General features: G+C 48.0%; 1 protein-coding gene across 1 annotated transcript in view; it reads left to right on the forward strand.

Moving 5' to 3' along the window:
• ush (Zinc finger protein ush) overlaps positions 1–22,500 on the forward strand; it is a 36,262-nt gene that overhangs the window by 12,960 nt on the left and 802 nt on the right. Inside the window, exons 2-6 of the mRNA XM_080280040.1 lie at positions 8,714–8,898; positions 10,698–10,929; positions 11,987–11,989; positions 17,088–17,273; positions 20,552–22,500. The exon at positions 20,552–22,500 is cut by the window's right edge and continues 802 nt beyond it. Of these exons, the coding sequence (XP_080136166.1) occupies positions 8,714–8,898; positions 10,698–10,929; positions 11,987–11,989; positions 17,088–17,273; positions 20,552–22,500 (2,555 nt within the window). The remainder of the gene's footprint in view (positions 1–8,713; positions 8,899–10,697; positions 10,930–11,986; positions 11,990–17,087; positions 17,274–20,551) is intronic.

Raw genomic sequence — 22,500 nt, forward strand, 5'->3', positions numbered from 1 at the left:
GAAGGGAGATAAGGGAGGCAGGGAGGTTAGATACAGGGGGGGACGCAGGGAGGGAAGGGAGGATAGATACAGGGAGGGAGGGAAGGGAGGATAGATGCTGGGAGGGAAGGGAGGATAGATACAGGGAGGGAGGGAAGGGAGGTTAGATACAGGGAGGGACGCAGGGAGGGAAGGGAGGATAGATACAGGGAGGGAGGGAAGGGAGGATAGATACAGGGAGGGAGGGAAGGGAGGATAGATACAGGGAGGGAGGGAAGGGAGGTTAGATACAGGGAGGGAAGGGAGGTTAGATACAGTGGGGGAGGGAAGGGAGGATTGATACAGGGAGGGAGGGAAGGGAGGTTAGATACAGGGAGGGAGGGAAGGGAGGATAGATACAGGGAGGGAGGGAAGGGAGGATTGATACAGGGAGGGAGGGAAGGGAGGATAGATACAGGGAGGGAGGGAAGGGAGGATTGATACAGGGAGGGAGGGAAGGGAGGATAGATACAGGGAGGGAGGGAAGGGAGGATTGATACAGGGAGGGAGGGAAGGGAGGATAGATACAGGGAGGAGGTAAGGTAGGATAGATGCTGGGAGGGAAGGGAGGATAGATACAGGGAGGGAGGAAGGGAGGATTGATACAGGGAGGGAGGGAAGGGAGGATAGATGCTGGGAGGGAAGGGAGGATTGATACAGGGAGGGAGGGAAGGGAGGATAGATACAGGGAGGGAGGGAAGGGAGGATTGATACAGGGAGGGAGGGAAGGGAGGATAGATACAGGGAGGGAGGGAAGGGAGGATTGATACAGGGAGGGAGGGAAGGGAGGATAGATACAGGGAGGGAGGGAAGGGAGGATTGATACAGGGAGGGAGGGAAGGGAGGATAGATACAGGGAGGGAGGGAAGGGAGGATAGATGCTGGGAGGGAAGGGAGGATAGATACAGGGAGGGAGGGAAGGGAGGATTGATACAGGGAGGGAGGGAAGGGAGGATAGATGCTGGGAGGGAAGGGAGGATTGATACAGGGAGGGAGGGAAGGGAGGATAGATACAGGGAGGGAGGGAAGGGAGGATTGATACAGGGAGCGAGGGACGGGAGGATTGATACAGGAGGGAAGGGAGGATAGATGCTGGGAGGGAAGGGAGGATTGATACAGGGAGGGAGGGAATGGAGGATAGATACAGGGAGCGAGGGAAGGGAGGATTGATACAGGGAGGGAGGGAAGGGAGGATTGATACAGGGAGGGAGGGAAGGGAGGATTGATACAGGGAGGGAGGGAAGGGAGGACAGATACAGGGAGGGAGGGAATGGAGGATAGATACAGGGAGCGAGGGAAGGGAGGATTGATACAGGGAGGGAGGGAAGGGAGGATTGATACAGGGAGGGAGGGAAGGGAGGATTGATACAGGGAGGGAGGGAAGGGAGGACAGATACAGGGAGCGAGGGAAGGGAGAATTGATACAGGGAGGGAGGGAAGGGAGGATTGATACAGGGAGGGAGGGAAGGGAGGATTGATACAGGGAGGGAGGGAAGGGAGGATTGATACAGGGAGGGAGGGAAGGGAGGATTGATACAGGGAGGGAGGGAAGGGAGGATAGATGCTGGGAGGGAAGGGAGGATTGATACAGGGAGGGAGGGAAGGGAGGATAGATACAGGGAGGGAGGGAAGGGAAGGGAGGATTGATACAGGGAGGGAGGGAAGGGAGGATAGATGCTGGGAGGGAAGGGAGGATTGATACAGGGAGGGAGGGAATGGAGGATAGATACAGGGAGCGAGGGAAGGGAGGATTGATACAGGGAGGGAGGGAAGGGAGGATTGATACAGGGAGGGAGGGAAGGGAGGATTGATACAGGGAGGGAGGGAAGGGAGGACAGATACAGGGAGCGAGGGAAGGGAGAATTGATACAGGGAGGGAGGGAAGGGAGGATTGATACAGGGAGGGAGGGAAGGGAGGATTGATACAGGGAGGGAGGGAAGGGAGGATTGATACAGGGAGGGAGGGAAGGGAGGACAGATACAGGGAGCGAGGGAAGGGAGGATTGATACAGGGAGCGAGGGAAGGGAGGATAGATACAGGGGGGGAGGGAAGGGAGGACAGATACAGGGAGGGAGGGAAGGGAGGATAGATACAGGGAGGGAGGGAAGGGAGGATTGATACAGGGAGGGAGACAGGGAAGGAAGGAGGGAGGGAGTGAGAGGGGGAGGAAGATAAAGAGAGGGAGGGAAGGGAGGATAGATGCAGGGAGGGAGACAGGGAAGGAAGGAGGGAGGGAGTGACAGGGGGAGATAAGAGAGGGAGGGAAGGAGAGAGAGGGGGAGGGAAATGAGGGAGAAGGCAGGAGAGAGGGAGGGAGAGGGGGATGAAGGGAGGGGAGGAGAGAGGGAGGGAGGGAGAAAGATGAGTGAGAGGGAGGGAGGAAGATGTGAGTGAGAGGGAGTTAAAGGAACAAGGAGTACCTCAAAAGGACTTACGACCCATACCAAGGAGGCACCATGAATGAAGTTACAAGGAGGGAGGGAGGGTAGATGGAGAGATGGAGGGAGAAGAAAGGGAGGGAAGAAGGAATTGGAGGGAGAGAAGGAGAGAGAGGATGGGAGAAATTATTATTATTATTATTATTATTATTATAGAAGGATGGAGGGAGAAGGATAAGCATGAAGGGAGGGAGGGAGGAAAGATTGAGAGAGAGGGAGGAGACAAGATGGCTAGGGAGGGAGGGAGAGAGAGAGATAAGGAAGAAGTCTAGAAGCTTAATAGGGGTGAGAGAGAGAGAGAGAGAGAGAGATGGGTGATAGGCAAAGCTCAAAGTTCATTAAGTTGGCAGCTCTCTCTCTCTCTCTCTCTCTCTCTCTCTCATGATCCTTACCCTTCCATCTCTCCCTTCCATCCCCTCCCCTCCCTCCCCTTCCCTCTCTCCCTCCCTTTCCCTCCCTCCCTCCCCCTCTCCCTCCCCTTCCCTCCGTCTGTTTCTCCCTAACCTCCTGATAAGCCCTTCCCTCCCTCCCTCCCTTTCCTTCTCAGTACTCTCCTCCTCCCTCCCTCCCTCCCTCTCTCTCTCATTTCCTCTCTTTAACACTTACTCTCATGACCTCTCCCTCCCTCCTCTCCCCTCCCTCCCCACTTCACTACCCTACCCTACCCACTCCTCCCCCCCCCGTCCTTGTACCTATCCTCCCCTCCCCTCCCTCTCCCTTCCCCTCCTACCTATCCTTCCCTCCCCTCCCCTCCCTCCCTCTCCCTTCCCTCCTTCCCCTCCTACCTATCCTTCCCTCCCCTCCCTCCCTCCCTCTCTCTCCACTCCTACCTATCCTTCCCTTCTCTCCCCTCCCCTCCCCTCCCCGCCCCTCCCCTCCCTCCCTCCCTCCCTCCCTCCCTCCCTCCCTCCCTCCCTCTCTCTCTCAATCAACTCTTCCCTTCCTTACCTCCATTTCTTTAACACTTCCATCATTCCTCCCTCCCCTCCCCTCCCCTCCCCCCCTCCCTCCCTCCCTCCCTCCCTCCAGATAAGCACTACCATTAATTCGTACAGACAGACAGACAGACACTCCTCCACCACTACCACTGCCAATTCTCTCTCTCTCTCTCTCTCTCTCATGGTGGTAGTAGTAATAATAATAGTAATATCAAGTGCTCTCTCTCTCTCTCTCTCTCTCTCTCTCTCTCTCTCTCTCTCTCATGGTGGTAGTAGTAGTAATAATAGTAATATCTAGTGCTCTCTCTCTCTCTCTCTCTCTCTCTCTCTCTCTCTCCAATTAATTCCATATTTGTTTTCTCCATTCTTCCTCGACTCTCTCTCTCTCTTTCTCTCTCTCTCTCTCTCTCTCTCTCTCTCATGTGTGTGATGTGACGTAACTGTCATGAATAAAGAGAGAGAGAGAGAGAGAGAGAGAGAGAGAGAGAGAGATTGGGAGATAGAACGGGGAAGACCAAACACACGGAATTAATGAGAGAGAGAGAGAGAGAGAGAGAGAGAGAGAGAGAGAGAGAGAGAGAACAAGTAGGAGGGAGGAGACAGTCGGAGAAGGATAAGGAGGCTGGGAGGAGAAAGAAACGAAAATTCAAAAATCACCCTAATGTACATCAATATCTTCACATATTTTCACCCTTAAGGCACTAGTACATAAAGGCGAAAGTCCCATTGTAATTCCAGAAGCTATAAGGGTCATTTTTAAAAGGGAAGATTTTTAAATACGAATGAGGGAAGGAAAAAAAAATCGAAATTCAAAAATCACCCTAACGGACATTAATATATGCATACATTTTCACCTCTAAGGCACTTATACATAAAGGCGAAAGTCCCAAAACAATTCAAGAAGCTATAAGGGTCATTTTTAAACCACCTATTTCGATAAAATCATCCAATCGCCAGCTAGTTCCATTCTGCGGTTTATTCTTTGACTCCGCCCACATCCTCGGTCTCCTTGTGTGATTGGTCGGGACGAAAGGGGGGCGTGGGTTGCCTTATGGTAAGTGGTGGCTACGTGTTGCCGTTTATTAAGTGATTTAGTCTGTCTCTTACACCCTATCATTCTCTCCTACCCTGTTTCTATCGCCCTAACACTGTGTAACTTTGCCATCACAACAAACAACAATATTTAGATGGAATAGGTGGCGTAAATCGCATAAGAAATGGTGTTAAGGATCTGGGAGGCACTTATGGGATGGGCAAGGGTGGTTCGAATTCCCACAGGCTTTCGTCAACGGCTCATAGATCATCGCTTCGAATATTCAAACAAACTCGCTCCAAGAACCGTTAAATTTGGCTTTTTTACCCGCGCCTCGCTGTGGATAGGCCGTATACCGACATCCCATGAACCTAGGAGTGTTAATACTGCTTCAGGCTCGGTGTATGGCTCCCAGGTGGCCCGGTGGGTAGCGTACGGGGCTCTAAACGATACGAAACTCGTCCCATTTGTCGAGGAAGATGGCGGAGAGTGATAGGAAGGCAGTGTAAAGTTTTTAATTGCGTTAGTGATGCTGTGATACCTAGAGCTGGTCTGACGCTGCGATAGGCATCACTGAAGGGCTGAGCAAAGTTATAAAGCTGCCCAACCCCCGCCCTCCCTTAATATCCGTCCTTTTGCTGTTCATTCTCACGTACAAGTAGCATAATTCTCTTCTTTTTCGTATCATTTCGCTTCCTACACATCCTTTTGCTTGTCTGAGAGAGAGAGAGAGAGAGAGAGAGAGAGAGAGAATCACTGAAGGACTGGCCGAAGTTATAAGGCTGCCCAACCCCCGCCCTCCCTTAATATCCATCCTTTTGCGAGTTATCCTTACGTATTCACATCCTTTTCATATCATTTCGCTTCCTACACATCCTTCTGCTTGTCTGACGCTGCGATAGGCATCATTGAAGGGCTGAGCAAAGTTATAAAGCTGCCCAACCCCCGCCCTCCCTTAATTCCCGCCCACTTGCGAGTTATTTTCATTTATTCGGAACATGTTCATATTTCACTTCCTGTACTTCCTTCTCACCTCCTCTCTCCCTTGATTCCTGCCCTCTTGCGACTTATTCTCATTCATTTACGTTTCTCCTTTATTATTTCTCGTACTACACATCCTTCGGGTTGTCTGAGGCGTGATTCCTTTCCTCTTGCAACTTATTTTTATATATAGTTTATTTTAATTGTGTTAGGGATGCTGTGATACCTAGAGTTGGTCTGACGCTGCGATAGGCATCACTGAAGGGCTGGCCGAAGTTATAAAGCTGCCCAACCCCCGCCCACCCTTAATTCCCGCCCTTTTGCGACTTATTCTTACATATATACTTTATATTTCGCTTCTTACGCTACGCCTTCTGTTGGTCTGGGAGAGAGAGAGAGAGAGAGAGAGAGAGAGAGGCATCATGGAAGGAGGGAGAGAAGTTATAAAGCTGCCCATCCCCCGCCCTCCCTTAATATCCGCCCTTCTGCGAATTAGTTTTATATATGTATTTCTTATTTCGCTTCCTACGCCATCTTCTGTTGGTCTGGGAGAGAGAGAGGGAGAGAGAGAAGAGGAGAGTGGAAGAGAGAGAGAGAGAGAGAGGAAGAAGAGGAGAGTGAAAGAGAGAGACAGACAGACAGGAAGAAGAAACAGATGAGAGTTATACAGTTATGGTGTGTGTGTGTGTGTATGTGTGTGTGTGTGTGTGTGTGTGTGTGTGTGTGAGAGAGTTATACAGTTGTGGTATGTGTGTGTGAGAGAGAGAGAGAGAGAGAGAGAGTTATACAGTTATGGTGTGTGTGTGTGTGAGAGAGTTATACAGTTATGGTGTGTGTGTGTGTGAGAGAGAGAGAGAGTTATACAGTTATGGTGTGTGTGTGTGTGAGAGAGTTATACAGTTATGGTGTGTGTGTGTGTGAGAGAGTTATACAGTTATGGTGTGTGTGTGTGAGAGAGAGAGAGAGAGAGAGAGAGAGAGAGAGAGTTATACAGTTGTGGTGTGTGTGTGAGAGAGAGAGAGAGTTATACAGTTATGGTGTGTGTGTGTGTGTGTGAGAGAGAGAGAGAGAGAGAGAGAGTTATACAGTTGTGGTGTGTGTGTGTGTGTGTGTGAGAGAGAGAGAGAGAGAGAGAGAGAGAGTTATACAGTTGTGGTGTGTGTGTATGTGTGTGAGAGAGAGAGAGAGAGTTATACAGTTATGGTGTGTGTGTATGTGTGTGTGTGTGAGAGAGAGAGAGAGAGATAATAGCACTCCCCAACCCTTATCGTTATCGCCGTGATAAAAGTTGAGGGCAAGTGTACTGGAGTGCATTAGAGAGAGAGAGGGAGAGAGAGAGAGAGAGAGAGGTGAAGAGACAGACAGACAGAGAGAGGAAGAAAGTAAACATTGAGAGAGAGAGAGAGAGAGAATTGAAGAGACAGACAGACAGACAAAGAGGAAGAAAGAATAATCAGAGAGAGAGAGAGAGAATGAATGAACGAGGAAGGAGAGAGAGACAGACAGACAGAAAGAGAGAGGAAGAAGAATGAGAGAGAGAGAGAGAGAGAATTACACAGATACACAATAATAATAGTAGTAGTAGTAGCAGAAATAATAATAATAATAATAATGATAATAATAATAATAATAATAATAATAATTCCACCGTAACTACCACCACCACCACAACTACCACCACAACTACCACTCTTATCGCTAGCCTACCATGCCTCCGACCTCAGCCATAAACTAACTATCTCTATCTCTCTCTCACTATCTCTCGCCCTCTCTCTCTCCCTTCTCGTCTGCTCTGCCGTTATCTCCCGGCCTATCTCTCTCCCTCCCTCCCTCCCTTCTTATCTCCTCTCTTCCCTTCCTGACTCTCTCTCTCTCTCTCTCTCTCTCTCTCTCTCTCTCACACACACACACACACACACACACACACACACACACACACACACACACCACAACTACCATCACTGCCACAACTGTATAACTCTCTTTCTCTCTCTCTCTCTCTCACACACACACACACACACACACACACACCACAACTACCATCACTGCCACAACTGTATAACTCTCTCTCTCTCTCTCTCTCTCTCTCTCTCTCTCTCTCTCACACACACACTACATAGTTAATGTAGCTCCCTAACACCTCTTCCTTAGCGATTTATTTATGCATATGGCTGGTTAACATCCTTTTGTACGTTATTTATGCAGAGTATGGACAGTAAGGTGTAATAAGCAGAATGAATCACTTAGGAAAAGGTGTTAGGGGGTCGCTTGGCTATATCAGTGCCACCACGTGAAGGTCTCTCTCTCTCTCTCTCTCTCTCTCTCTCTCTCTCTCTCTCTCTCTCTCTCTCAAAGGTTCCTTATCTAATCTCTCCCGGGACCCCTGCCACTCAGCTACTTATCTTTCTCTCTCTCTCTCTCTCTCTCTCTCTCCTTCTCTCTCTCTCAGTACACATGCACTGCTACACCTACACGAGAGAGAGAGAGAGAGAGAGAGAGAGAGAAGATGGGAAAGGAGTAAAAAGAGAGAGAAGAGGTAGAAGTGAGAGAAGAGAGAGAGGGAGAGGGAGAGAAAGAAGATAGGAGGAAGAGAGGGATTGAGATGGGAGGAGAGAGAGAGAGAAGATAGGAGGGAGAGAGAGAGGAAAGCTGAAAAGGAAGGAAGGAGGGAGAGAGAATTTGGAGGGAGAGAGAAAAGAGAGAGAGAGAGAGAGAGACCCATTAGGTAATATGTACGGGTTCTTGAGTTATAAATGGCTTGTCCGAAATTCTTAACAACTGATCCGTGGCGATTTAGTCTGTGTTAGAAGGTAGTGTTTTGTGGTTATTATTATTATTATTATTATCATCACATTATTATTATTATTATTATTACCGGTATTATTATTATTATTATCATTATTATTATTATTACCGGAATTATTATTATTATTATTATTATTATTATTATTATTATCACCATTATTATTATTATTATTATTATTATTATTATTATTATTATTATCACCATTATTATTATTATTATTATTATCACCATTATTATTATTATTATTATTATTATTATCACCCTTTTTATTATTATTATTATCATCATTATTATTATTATTATTATTATTATTATTATTATTATTATTATTATTATTATTATTATTATTATTATTATCACCATTATTATTATTATTATTATTATTATTATCACCATTATTATTATTATTATTATCACCATTATTATTATTATTATTATTATTATTATTATTATTATTATTATTATCACCATTATTATTATTATTATTATTATTCTCAGGAGACGATGAGTGGGACAACGACGAGAACAAATCGCCATTGATGACGTCACCGAGGGAATTGATGACGTCACCGGGCTCCAACCAATCAGGGGGCGAGGAGGGTGTGACATCACCACCCGGGAGCCAATCAGAGGGCGAGGAGGGCGTGACGTCACCACCCGGGAGCCAATCAGAGGGCGGGATGGCGGGGGAGGAGGGGCGGAGGGAGGGAGGAGGGGGAGAGAGACACGCCGATAGCGACTTGAATCATATCACTAGTTCTGTTAGAAGCATGGCCGACAGGTGAGCACTTCTTCGTGACTAGCATCGTATTCTAGTGTTAATATATTGTTTACATCCTTTCCATAGCACTACTTCGTGACTAGCATCGTAATCTAGTGTTAATATATTGTTTACATCCTTTCCATAGCACTTCTTCGTGACTAGCATCGTAATCTAGTGTTAATATATTGTTTACATCCTTTCCATAGCACTTCTTCGTGACTAGCATCGTATTCTAGTGTTAATATATTGTTTACATCCTTTCCATAGCACTTCTTCGTGACTGGCATCGTATTCTAGTGATATTAGAGAGAGATATAGACCAATACTATGGCTCTACATTCTTTCCATGGCACTTCTTCGTGACTAGCATCGTATTCTAGTGTTAATATATTGTTTACATCCTTTCCATAGCACTTCTTCGTGACTAGCATCTTATTCTAGTGTTAATCTATTGTATACATCCTTTCCATAGCACTTCTTCGTGACTAGCATCATATTATAGTGTTAATCTATAATTATAACCCATTCCATAGCACTTCTTCGTGACTAGCATCATATTCTACTGTTAATTGTCACTTCATTGGAGCCACAGTAATCATATTTAAGCTCCTGAACCCACTAATCCACCGGGAGTCATTTTTGCTATGGTTACCACCCAGCGTAGCCAACTGTTTTTCATCAGTAAACTTCTTTTTTATATAAGTAGAATGTGACAAGGATAGCCCATTAATTTTCAACCATTTTAGCCCCAGTAATAAGTTTTGATCTGATTTTGCTATGGTTACCACCCAGCGTAGGTTTTTTAGATGGGATGTGACAAGGATAGACCATTGATTTTGAACCATTTTAGCCCCAGTAATAATTTATAAGCCTCTGAATCCACTAATCCACGAGGTGTCATTTTTGCTATGGTTACCACCCAGCGTAGATTTATTGGGATGTGACAAGGATAGCACATTAATTTCCATCTTTTTTTTTTACAGGTTGAACATCACAGGAGAAAGAGTGGAGGAAAATTCTTCTCCCCCCTCCCCCCTTCCCCCTCCCAGGTCCTCCCCCTCCTCCCCTCCTCCCCCTCCCCCCTCCTCCTCCTTCCCCTACACCTCAGCGCACTATAATCAAAAGGTAAGGGATTCTCTCTCTCTCTCTCTCTCTCTCTCTCTCTCTCTCTCTCTCTCTCACACACACACACACACACACACACACACACACACACACACACACACACACACACACACCATCCCCCCTTCTCTCTCTCTCTCTCTCTCACACACACACACACACACACACACACACACACACACACACACCCCCTCTCTCTCTCTCTCTCTCTCACACACACACACACACACACACACACACCGTCCCATCCAACCTCTCTCTCTCTCTCTCTCTCTCTCTCACACACACACACACACACACACACACACACACACACAATCATTCTCTCTCTCTCTCTCTCTCACACACACACACACACACACACACACACACCATCCCCCCTTCTCTCTCTCTCTCTCACACACACACACACACACACACACACACACACCATCCCCCCTTCTCTCTCTTTCTCTCTTTCACACACACACACACCATCCCTCCTTCTCTCTCTCTCTCTCTCTCTCTTTCTCTCTCTCTCAGTCTCCTTGGTTACTAGTCAGAATTCCCCAAACTCACCATGAGTCTCCTTGGTTACTAGTCAAAACTCCCCCACAGGTCAAACAGGAGCCTCATACGTCATCTCCGAGCCCCAAGACCGACCCTAATATGAAGGAGGAGGCTGCCCCGACACCCTCCCCGCCCGGCCCCGCCCCGCCTCACGCCCCCCGAGGCCTGACCCCGCCCCGCCTCACCCCGGAGATGGAGGCGGCGCGGCAACAACTAACGACAATGATCCAAGGCCTTCCCTTACTATCCATGCTGCCGGCACTACATAGACTTGCCCCTGGTATCTTTATTATTATTATTATTATTATTATGATTGTGTGAAGTTGCATGGAGAGACAGACTGACAACGAGGAAGTGAAGGAGCGTTGTGGTGTGGTTGTGGATGAGAGACTAACTGGGAGAGTGTATGTGAGTGTATGTATGCAGAGTGCTATGGGGAGACAGACTGACAAATGAGGAAGTGAAGGAGTGTTGTGGTGTGGATGTGATAGGAAGCGTTAGGAGGAACACACTGAGGTGGTTTGGCCATGTGGAGAGGATGGAGGGTGAAAGACTGACTAGGAGAGTGTATGTGAGTGAGGTGGAGGGGGGAAGAGGGAGGGGGAGGCCAAGGATGAGATGGAGGGATGGGGTGTTGTGGTGTGGATGTGATAGGAAGCGTTATGAGGAACACACTGAGGTGGTTTGGCCATGTGGAGAGGATGGAGGGTGAAAGACTGACTAGGAGAGTGTATGTGAGTGAGGTGGAGGGGGGAAGAGGGAGGGGGAGGCCAAGGATGAGATGGAGGGATGGGGTGTTGTGGTGTGGATGTGATAGGAAGCGTTATGAGGAACACACTGAGGTGGTTTGGCCATGTGGAGAGGATGGAGGGTGAAAGACTGACTAGGAGAGTGTATGTGAGTGAGGTGGAGGAGGGAAGAGGGAGGGGGAGGCCAAGGATGAGATGGAGGGATGGGGTGGAGAGGTATATGAGAGAGGGGGGTGTGAATTGGGAGCAGGGCAGTGAAATGTCGAGGGACAGGGTGACATGGAGGCGATTTGTTGTGGCCACCCCAAACGGGATTGAGGCGTCTGGCAATAGGTAGATAGATAGAGTATTATTATTATAGAGAAAGTAAGAGAGATATCAGAAGTCCTAGTGAGTGATGAACATGGTGGCTTTAGGAGTGGCAGAGGATGTGTGGATCAGATATTTGCAGTGAGACAGATAGCAGAGAAGGCTTGTGAGAAGGACCATAAGGTGTTTATGGCATTCATGGATCTGGAAAAAGCATACGACAAAGTGGACAGAGAAGGATTATGGAAAGTTTTGCACATGTACGGTGTAGATGGTAAGCTGGTAGGTGCCGTCAAGAGTTTTTATGATGGTAGTGAAGCATGTGTAAGGGTTAATGGGCATCTAAGTGAATGGTTCATGATCGGTGTGGGCATGCGACAAGGATGTGTGATGTCCCCATGGTTGTTCAATATATATATGGATGGGGTGATGAGAGAAGTAAAAACACGAGCAATGGAGAGAGGGATGGCGTTGGTAATGAGTGGTGATGGATGGAATATCTCAAATTTGTTGTATGCTGATGATGCAGTACTGCTTGCAAATACCGGACAAGAACTTGGTAGGCTAGTGCAGAGAGTTGCTGATGTCTGTGAGCGTCGTGCCTTGAGAGTAAATGTAGAAAAGAGTAAAGTGATGGTTATTGAGAGAGAAGGTGACTCCCAGTGTGATGTTACAGTGAATGGAGAGAGACTGGAATTGGTGAGAGAGTTCAAATACCTGGGTATAGTGACAGAAAAGAGAGGAAAATGTAGAGTGACACAAGGAAGAAAAGTAGCTGGTGCAATGAAGGCCTTGATAAGAAAGAGAGGCTTGAGTGTTGCCGCTGCACAAGGCTTACATGAAGGAGTGTTAGTGCCAACTTTAACATATGGATGTGAGACAATGGTGTGGCATGAAAATGAAAAGTCAAGAGTAAGAGCAGTGGAGATGGGACTGCTGAGGAATGTATGTGGAGTACAGAGGGTGGATAGGATACGAAATACTGTGATTGGTGAAAGATGTGGAGTGAGGCAGTGGAGATGGGACTGCTGAGGAATGTATGTGGAGTACAGAGGGTGGATAGGATACGAAATACTGTGATTCGTGAAAGATGTGGAGTGAGGAAGTGGAGATGGGACTGCTGAGGAATGTATGTGGAGTACAGAGGGTGGATAGGATACGAAATACTGTGATTCGTGAAAGATGTGGAGTGAGGAAGTCGAGATGGGACTGCTGAGGAATGTATGTGGAGTACAGAGGGTGGATAGGATACGAAATACTGTGATTCGTGAAAGATGTGGAGTGAGGCAGTGGAGATGGGACTGCTGAGGAATGTATGTGGAGTACAGAGGGTAGATAGCATACGAAATACTGTGATTCGTGAAAGATGTGGAGTGAGGCAGTGGAGATGGGACTGCTGAGGAATGTATGTGGAGTACAGAGGGTGGATAGGATACGAAATACTGTGATTCGTGAAAGATGTGGAGTGAGGCAGTGGAGATGGGACTGCTGAGGAATGTATGTGGAGTACAGAGGGTGGATAGGATACGAAATAATGTGATTCGTGAAAGATGTGGAGTGAGGCAGTGGAGATGGGACTGCTGAGGAATGTATGTGGAGTACAGAGGGTGGATAGGATACGAAATAATGTGATTCATGAAAGATGTGGAGTGAGGAAGTCTGTGGACACCAGAATCAAAGAGAGTGTACTGAGATGGTATGGTCATGTGGAGAGAATGGATAACAACAGAGTGGTGAAAAAGGTATATCTGAGTGAATTTGAAGGAGGGAGGAGGCGAGGTAGGCCAAGGAGAAGGTGGAGGGATGTGGTGGATGGGTGTGTGAGGAAGAGAGGTATGGAAGTCGGTGAGGCTAGGGAACTGACAAGAGATCAAGCTGGCCGGATGAATTTGACAGAGGGAGGAGGCGAGGTAGGCCAAGGAGAAGGTGGAGGGATATGGGCACCCCTTTTAACGTGACAGCGTCCGGATTGACTCTATCGGTGAGGCTAGGGGACTGACAAGAGATCAAGCTGGCTGGTGAATGTTTTTGGTGTATCAGATAGAGCCAGGATTCCAGGGGCTTGAATGATGAGTGAATGGAAGTGTGGCCCATTGACTCTATCAGATACGTTTATGTGAAGCTACAGAACGTGGTGAATGTTTTTGGCGTATCAGATAGAGCCAGGATTCCGGGGGCTTGAATGATGAGTGAATGGAAGTGTGGCCTATTGGATTGGGCAAACTTTGGAATGAAGTTGTGGCTTGAGCATGTGTGGTGTAAGCATGTTCAAAAGTCATTTAATGCAGGGAACAAAAACCTACATAGGAAGAAACAACAGTGGCATCGCTGTTTTGGTGGATTAACGTCAGTCCTACAACCACTTGATGTCAGAGTGAACAAACCATTCAAGGACCACATCCGTGAGCAATGAGACGAGTGGATGATCGATGGTAAAAACTCACATACAAAAGGTGGGAATATGCTGCTGCAGGTGTGGAATATGCTGCTGCAGGTGTGGAATGTGCTGCTGCAGGTGTGGAATATGCTGCTGCAGGTGTGGAATATGCTGCTGCAGGTGTGGAATGTGCTGCTGCAGGTGTGGAATATGCTGCTGCAGGTGTGGAATGTGCTGCTGCAGGTGTGGATGTGCGGTGTGGTTTTATTCTCAATGCATGGAATGATATTTTAGTGGAGGTAGAATTACACTCCTCATGGGGCAACGTAGGATTGGATGATGGATGGATGGATGAATAGAATTTCCAAATGTGGATTATCCAGTTCAGTGGATGGCATAGCAGATGAGGAAGAAGCTGATGCCAAATCTATCTATCTATCTATCTATCTATTGCCAGACGCCATAATTACGTAAAGGGTGGCCATTTGACACTGAGTTAGTTGTTTTACAGGGAGGGGCACTAACCCTCCACCAACCCACTTGTTGACACGTAGGCAGCACGTATGGTTTGGTTATATGGTTACCACCCAGCGTTGTAAATGGTTTCTTGGCTTACAGGAAACCATTTGGCTTGTCACTCAATGTAAAGCCACTACACCTTTGAATTCAGAGTTTGAACGTGACGAAGAACGGGAAACTTTAACGCAGAATGAAACTGTTGAATTGATGATGTCAGATGTGATGATATGGATTTAAAGTTTTTGAATCACTGACAGTTGTTGTGATGAGTAATAAAATGTAACTTTCCTTTACCTTTATGTATAAAATTCATCTTAACATGATTTTAAGTTGTCAATTAGTATGAGTTAATACTGGAATCTTTCATGTATAGACTGTTTAGATGTCGGAGGTGGTGTATATGATAGGAAGCGTTATGAGGAACACACTGAGGTGGTTTGGCCATGTGGAGAGGATGGAGGGTGAGAGACTGACGAAGAGAGTGTATGTGAGTGAGGTGGAGGGGGGAAGAGGGAGGGGGAGGCCGAGGATGAGATGGAGGGATGGGGTGGAGAGGTATATGAGAGAGGGGTGTGTGAGTTGGGAGCAGGGCAGTGAAATGGCGGGGGACAGGGCGACTTGGAGGCGATTTGTTTGTGGCCACCCCAAACGGGATTGAGGCGTCCGGCAATAGATAGATAGATAAGTTGTGTATGTACTCTAGATGGCTGAGTTTTGTAGCAGGGTGATGGGAGTACTGTAGAGCTTTATTGGTGGGAGGAATGGTGAAGGATGGGTTACTGGGGCAGCTGCCAGTGTCGGAATTCCTTGGGCTGGTCTTATGCACAGAGTATACATCTAAATCCACTTGTATGGAGATGTTGGGGTTAGTCTTACACACAGGTCGGCCCTATACACTGGCAAATACAGTCTATCTATCTATCTATTGCCAGACGCCTCAATCCCGTTTGGGGTGGCCATAAACAAATCGCCTCCACGTCGTCCTGTCCCCCGCCATTTCACTGCCCTGCTCCCAACTCACACCCCCCTCTCTCATATACCTCTCCACCCCATCCCTCCATCTCATCCTCGTCAAATACAGTAATAGTGGTAATAATGGTAGTAGTAGTGAGAGTGAGGAGAAAGACAAAGGTGATGACAGTAATGATGATGCTGAGAAAGAGAATGAAGAGAAGGAGGAGGATAATGATGATGATGATGATGATGATAAAGTGGTAGGTGGGGGTGCTCACCATCCACTCACTCAGTGTAGTGCTGCTGTCAGGTGTCTGCCCTTTCCTCTCCTCCATCCTTCTTTCCTTCCATCCTCTCCTATCTTTCTTTCCTTCATTCTTTCCTCTTCTTTCTGCCTGTGGGTGACTTTACACTCCCTCTTCTGTCTTTCTTTCCTTCATTCTTTCCTCTTCCTTCTGCCTGTGGGTGACTTTACACTCCCTCTTCTGTCTTTCTTTCCTTCATTCTTTCCTCTTCCTTCTGCCTGTGGGTGACTTTACACTCCCTCTTCTGTCTTTCTTTCCTTCATTCTTTCCTCTTCCTTCTGCCTGTGGGTGACTTTACACTCCCTCTTCTGTCTTTCTTTCCTTCATTCTTTCCTCTTCCTTCTGCCTGTGGGTGACTTTACACTCCCTCTTCTGTCTTTCTTTCCTTCATTCTTTCCTCTTCCTTCTGCCTGTGGGTGACTTTACACTCCCTCTTCTGTCTTTCTTTCCTTCATTCTTTCCTCTTCCTTCTGCCTGTGGGTGACTTTACACTCCCTCTTCTGTCTTTCTTTCCTTCATTCTTTCCTCTTCCTTCTGCCTGTGGGTGACTTTACACTCCCTCTTCTGTCTTTCTTTCCTTCATTCTTTCCTCTTCCTTCTGCCTGTGGGTGACTTTACACTCCCTCTTCTGTCTTTCTTTCCTTCATTCTTTCCTCTTCCTTCTGCCTGTGGGTGACTTTACACTCCCTCTTCTGTCTTTCTTTCCTTCATTCTTTCCTCTTCCTTCTGCCTGTGGGTGACTTTACACTCCCTCTTCTGTCTTTCTTTCCTTCATTCTTTCCTCTTCCTTCTGCCTGTGGGTGACTTTACACTCCCTCTTCTGTCTTTCTTTCCTTCATTCTTTCCTCTTCCTTCTGCCTGTGGGTGACTCTACACTGAGTGACAAGCCAAATGGTTTCCTGTACACCAGGAAACCATTTACTATGCTGGGTGGTAACCATAACACCAAATTATGGCGCCTGGTGGTTTAGTGGGTAATTGTGGCACTCCAATCGGATTGAGCCGGTGCAGGTTTATATCCAAGGGATGGTTGGGGTTGATTGCTCATGTAATGCCATTCAGGGATGAGTGAGGCTGGTCACTCTCATCTTAAATGTCAGCACCAACTTGCCTAGCCCCGGCCTCCTACGCTTCTCAAGGGGCAATGTAGGATTGGATAATAGATAGATATAGATAGATGATAACAGTCGTAATAATAATAATGATAATGATGCACATTTTCCAGCGGTGGCCAGCTTAGCCTCGGGTCTAAACATTGGAAGCAGCGGCGTTGGAGTGAGCGAGAGCAGTACGAGTTCGAGTGGCAGCGTTGGTGGAGGAACAGTGTGCGTGTGTGGGATTCGGTTTAGTAGCGCGAATAACCTGGAGGCTCACCGCATGTTTTACTGTACGCACCGACCAGCACATCAAGGTTAGAAGCTCCCTAACACCTTCTCCTGGGTGATTTAGTTTGCTTATTACACCTCATTGACTTAGGGGATGGTGTTAGTACCATAATTTTCAAATACCTCCTCTAAAAAATGGAGATGGTCTGTCTGAGTGAGGAAATAGCAGTGGTTGGCTAAAGAATCCTTGTCTTTCAGTCCCTGCTTCTTCAGTGCCTCTTGCTTTGTGTTGCACCAGCATGACTTCTAGTTGTCTTGGGTCAGTGTCTGTCTTGGCTGTCACCTGTGCTGCAGATGCCCCACCAAGCTGTTCGGCAGCCCTTCCTGACGGCTCATAGTTAACACAGCCCACACTGCACTCTGCATTCAGGTTGTGGACTGGTGCCTTCAACGTCTTTGGATCCATCTGAGTGACACAACTTTCTGCAGACTTGTCACAGTCTCCAGAGCTGAAGAGATTGCCCTTCTGCCCCTGAAAGCCAGTAGCCAGCTTGGGGATGATCATCTTCAGGAGCCTGATTACCTCAGGTTGGAATGAGGTTGCTACTTCAAGCATGCCACTGCAGATGTCCTCATCATACATTGTATGCTGGAACCTTTCCTCAGAAACAAACTTGAATGCTGGTTGCTCTGCCTGCAACAAGGTGACTGGCACTACATCCCCCAGTTCCTGGTACAGCTGTTGATATGCTGGCATGATCTTGCTGTGTTGTTTTTCAGCAGATGTCATCAGAGACAGGTGTGGTTCAATCAGATGAAGTCCAAGGAGACCACCTGCACAGTACATCACCTTCAGGAAATCCAAGTCCAGAAAACACCTCACAATGCAGGCCAGCTGATTGGTAACATACTCATACTTCTGCAGATAGGATGCCACAGTAGCCAGATGGTACAGACTGATAGTGCAGGTCAGTGTCAAGTGATTGAATGCTCATCCTTGATGCTGACAGACTTGTGTGATGATGGGGCTGTGTGGTCAGATTCATGCCACTTGTCCCATGATTTGTGATCCAAGTCATGATAAGTTGAGTCATGCAGTCCAGGGCTTGTTCAGTGACACTCATTGCTGCTGCTGTTGCACTGGCAAGGAAGTTTGAGTAATCTTGTCTCTACCCAGTGTGTTCTCTTTCAGCCCACTGCTTGGTAATGACCCTGTTGAACATCAGAGTTGGTGCTCATTGCAGAACAGATGATCTTGAATGTGCTCAGAGTACAGACTCTGTGCCGCAGTTCATCCACTTTGATATTGTGATCAAATAGAGTTTTGGCTCCAACATCACTTGCTGCCTCCAGAATTTTCAGGACTGCCACCCAGAGAGCAGCTAATTTCTTACTGGACTCTGAAGCAATGCTTAGTGTGGGAAGTGACCTGTATTTTCCGTTAATGGTGATACCCTGAACAGAAAATGACCCAGCACCCTGCTTCTTTGAGCCATCATCAGAATAGGTCACCACGACTTGTTTGTCAGAGTTCATGATCTTGACAGTCTGATCTAGTGTGCACACCTCAATACTCTTGCCTGCTGCCCTGACACTCTTGGAACCTGGCGGGGTGTCAAGATCAGTGACCTCTGGTTCATCGTGTGCTGTCCAGTTTGTGTCAGACGTGTGGTTCCTAACTGTGATGACGGCTGCAACAGCCTGTGCTTCACACACGTGGTAGCCGCTCTTCAGTATATCAACTGTCATAATACTGTTGTCACACTTTCCTGATGCTGTTACGGTTATGCTGGTATTTTTGTGGCAGTTCCACCTCCATCTGTATCCATACTCTGGTGATCTTCCTCTGAGTCTGACTGCTCACTAAAGTCAAATGAGGCAACTGGCTTGCTCAACTCTTTCTCTCTTTCTGCATCTTGTCTCATTTTGTCAGGGGCCTGCAAGACCTTTTGCCTGCATTCCATTGTTGTCATCCATTTGTGATCAACAAAGTCTTCACAGTACATCTGTCTGTGGGTTGTCTGATCTTGTAGAAAGTGCCACTCCATGTTGGTCATTCCCACCCCATGTTTCTGTGCCAGCTTCCTGTGTATTACAGGGTCCTGGCAGAACATATCAAACACCTCTTGTGTGTGACTGGTGAAGGTGTCTGTTCTCTTGACAAAACTGTGGTTTTGTCTCTGTTTCCATGTCTGAACTAGAGTCACAAAGTCTCCATAGAGCTTCAGAATGTGTTTGTGTGTCTGGTGTGGATGGTGTAGAGGTTGCAAATGGGTCATTGTTCCTGAATAAGTTCTGCAAGCAGCTAAGCTGCTTCATGTTTGGAGCGATGAGCTTGACCAGCTGGTTTAGGTGGCAGCAAATACAGCGTGTTCTGTATGACATCTCTTCCTGTCAGAAGCACCCTATGTGGAAATTCTACCGTCTCCACATAGTCCACACTACAGTGTCATCCTGGAATGTGATCTTGTAATGCCAGTTGCCATATCTACATACCAGTACTACTGCTGCAGCCTTTTGGCCACTAGAAGGACCTGAAAAAGAAACACAAGTATTATTAAAACAGTAAAATTGATGTTTTTGGTGTGAATTTGAGGGTGAGGACTTTCAAAGACTTTGTACAGGGGGTTATCATCGTCTGAGAGGTCAGGTGTTGGTATTTTCTGATCCAGCTGTACTGCGCTGGAAAAATCACTTTGGCAGAATAACACAGCCTCTACACTGCCCTCTTCTGTGTTATTTAATCCTTCCAATATCACCTTCCTCTGCATAAAGCTCCCTAACACCTTTTCCTAAGTGATTTATTTTGTTTATTACACCTTACTGTCCTCTTCTGTGTTACATAAATCCTTCCAATATCACCATACTCTGCATAAAGCTCCCTAACACCTTTTCCTAAGTGATTTATTTTGTTTATTACACCTTACTGTCCTCTTCTGTGTTACATAAATCCTTCCAATATCACCATACTCTGCATAAAGCTCCCTAACACCTTTTCCTAAGTGATTTATTTTGTTTATTACACCTTACTGTCCTCTTCTGTGTTACATAAATCCTTCCAATATCACCTTACTCTGCATAAAGCTCCCTAACACCTTTTCCTAAGTGATTTGTTTGTTACGCCTTAACATCCTCTTCTGTGTATAAATCCAAGATGATGATGATGATTTGTAACACATAGCAAAGAAGATGATGATGATAATAATAATAATAATAATAATAATAATAATAATGATAATAATGACATTGTTGATGGTGATGACAGTAATGATGAAAATATGATGATGATGATAGTAATGATAATGATAATAATAATAATAATAATAATAATTCACAATCCAATAACAATGTATATTTTTTACAGAGAGTGATGGTGGGGTAAAAGAATCGCGCACGTCACCCACCTCAGCCAGTCCACGCGGCGAGACGAGCGGCAGCGGCGGTGGTGGTGGTGCGGTGGAGGAGGAAGATGGGAACCGAATCTTGCGCTGCCCACACTGCAGTTACACCACGACACATAAACTGAGTCTCAACGGCCACATGAACATCCACACGAACCCCGACGATGTAAACAAAGCAAGTTCGACCCCACAGCCGCCCCCACAGCAGGCCGGGATGGAAGGACGTGCGACAGATAGATACTGTTCGGACTGCGATATTCAATTCTCCTCCGTTAAAACATATAGGGTTCACAAGGCCCACTACTGCCAGACTCGACACGTCCTCAAGGGCGGGAATAAGAGTCCTGCTCGAGAGGAGGCTGGAGGAGGACCTGGAGGGGGAGCTTCAAGTCTGGCTGGGTTGGTAGGAGCAGGTAGCAGTGGGCAGCCAATTCTCGCCCTTCCTACCAACCCGATCTTGCTGGTTCCGTACTCCCTTGTGGTGGGTGCACAGCTGTTGCCGCCACACGTGCTACCACAGGCAGGGGCGGCCGTGGTCCTCCCAAATGGCCAGGTTCAGCCACTCTCCCCTGGCCCCCTCCCTGGCCCCGGCCCCCCTCCTCCCCTCCTCTCCCCATCTGCAGCCTCCGCGTCCACCACAAGGGGTACGTCTCCTGCCGCAGCACCTCAGACCTCACCCCAGCCTAGCCCAGCCTCCCCTCCAAAGGGATCCCCTAAAGAGGAACCAAGAGTGAAGTGTGGGGCGGGAGAGAGTGGGGGAAAGCGGAGGGGGGAGAGAGATGGGCCACTGGACCTAACAACCAAGCGGCCGAAACTGGCGGTCAAGACGGACTTACTGGGGGACGAGGAGAAGGAGAATCGGGAAGTCAACACCCCCACCCCGGCCAAATCCCCAGGGCTAAAATCCCGTCCCAGCTCGTCCCACGGCGCTGGGGAGTTCGAGGGTAAGCTCCTGGCCTCTCCACCTCGTCCTTCGCCCTCGAGTGAAGTCGAGGGCCAGTCTGCTCCTCGATCGCCCCGCCCGGCCTCCGCTGCCCCTGCCCTCGGCTCCCCACGGGGCCTGGCGGACTCTCCCAGGCCCTCCACCTCCGCTCGCTCACCTGGCCAGCCATCACAGGTCCCCTCAGGGCTTCCCCAGCTGCCCCCAGGCTTCCCCAACCTCCTAGCAAGTTTGGAGAGCCTAGGAGGGATGTCACTAGCCGGCCTGCAGAGTCTCCAAGGCATCCCTCCTGAATTGACGCTGAAGTTGCTGAACTCGGAGCTGCTGATGAACGGCCTGGCCCCCCTGGCGAGTCCCCCGGTGATTGTTAAGCAGGGAGAGGCCAAATGTAACGAGTGCAACATTGTGTTCTTCAAGGAGGAGAACTTGCAAGTGCACAAGAAGCATTACTGTGCAGCACGGACGATTGCAAGGCCGGAGGACGAGCGGCGATCTAGCGGAAGTAGGAGCCCTGGTGCGGCAAACGTGGAGAGTGCGGCAAGCTCCTCCCACCGCTCCCCCACCTCACACCAAGACCCACCCACCCCCGCCCTGCCTAAGCCACCCACAGCGGGCGTTAAAGACGGGGGGAAAGCCAAGCCGCTCCTCCAGTTCATATGCACGGCTTGTGGCATCAAATTCACCTCACCAGACAACCTCAAGGCGCACCAGACATATTATTGCCCGAAGCGAGAGGGTGCGAGTGGGGACGAGGGTGTGAGTAAGGGGCTGTGGAGGTGTCCCAGATGCCGATGTGCGATGCCCGAGACTCTACAGGCAGCTCACCAGTGCGTGTCTCCGTCTCCAACCCCCTCACATGGCTGGAAATGCCCGTGTTGTCCTGCCGTGTCCCCTACAGCAGCGGCGGCACAGAAGCACCTGGACACGCACGCAGGGATCAAGGGCTTTCGCTGCACCATCTGTGGTTACCGC

The sequence above is a fragment of the Coenobita brevimanus genome, chromosome 9, assembly GCF_032717465.1.
Source record: "Coenobita brevimanus isolate Jiangsu-jjx chromosome 9, ASM3271746v2, whole genome shotgun sequence".
NCBI lineage: Eukaryota > Metazoa > Arthropoda > Malacostraca > Decapoda > Coenobitidae > Coenobita > Coenobita brevimanus.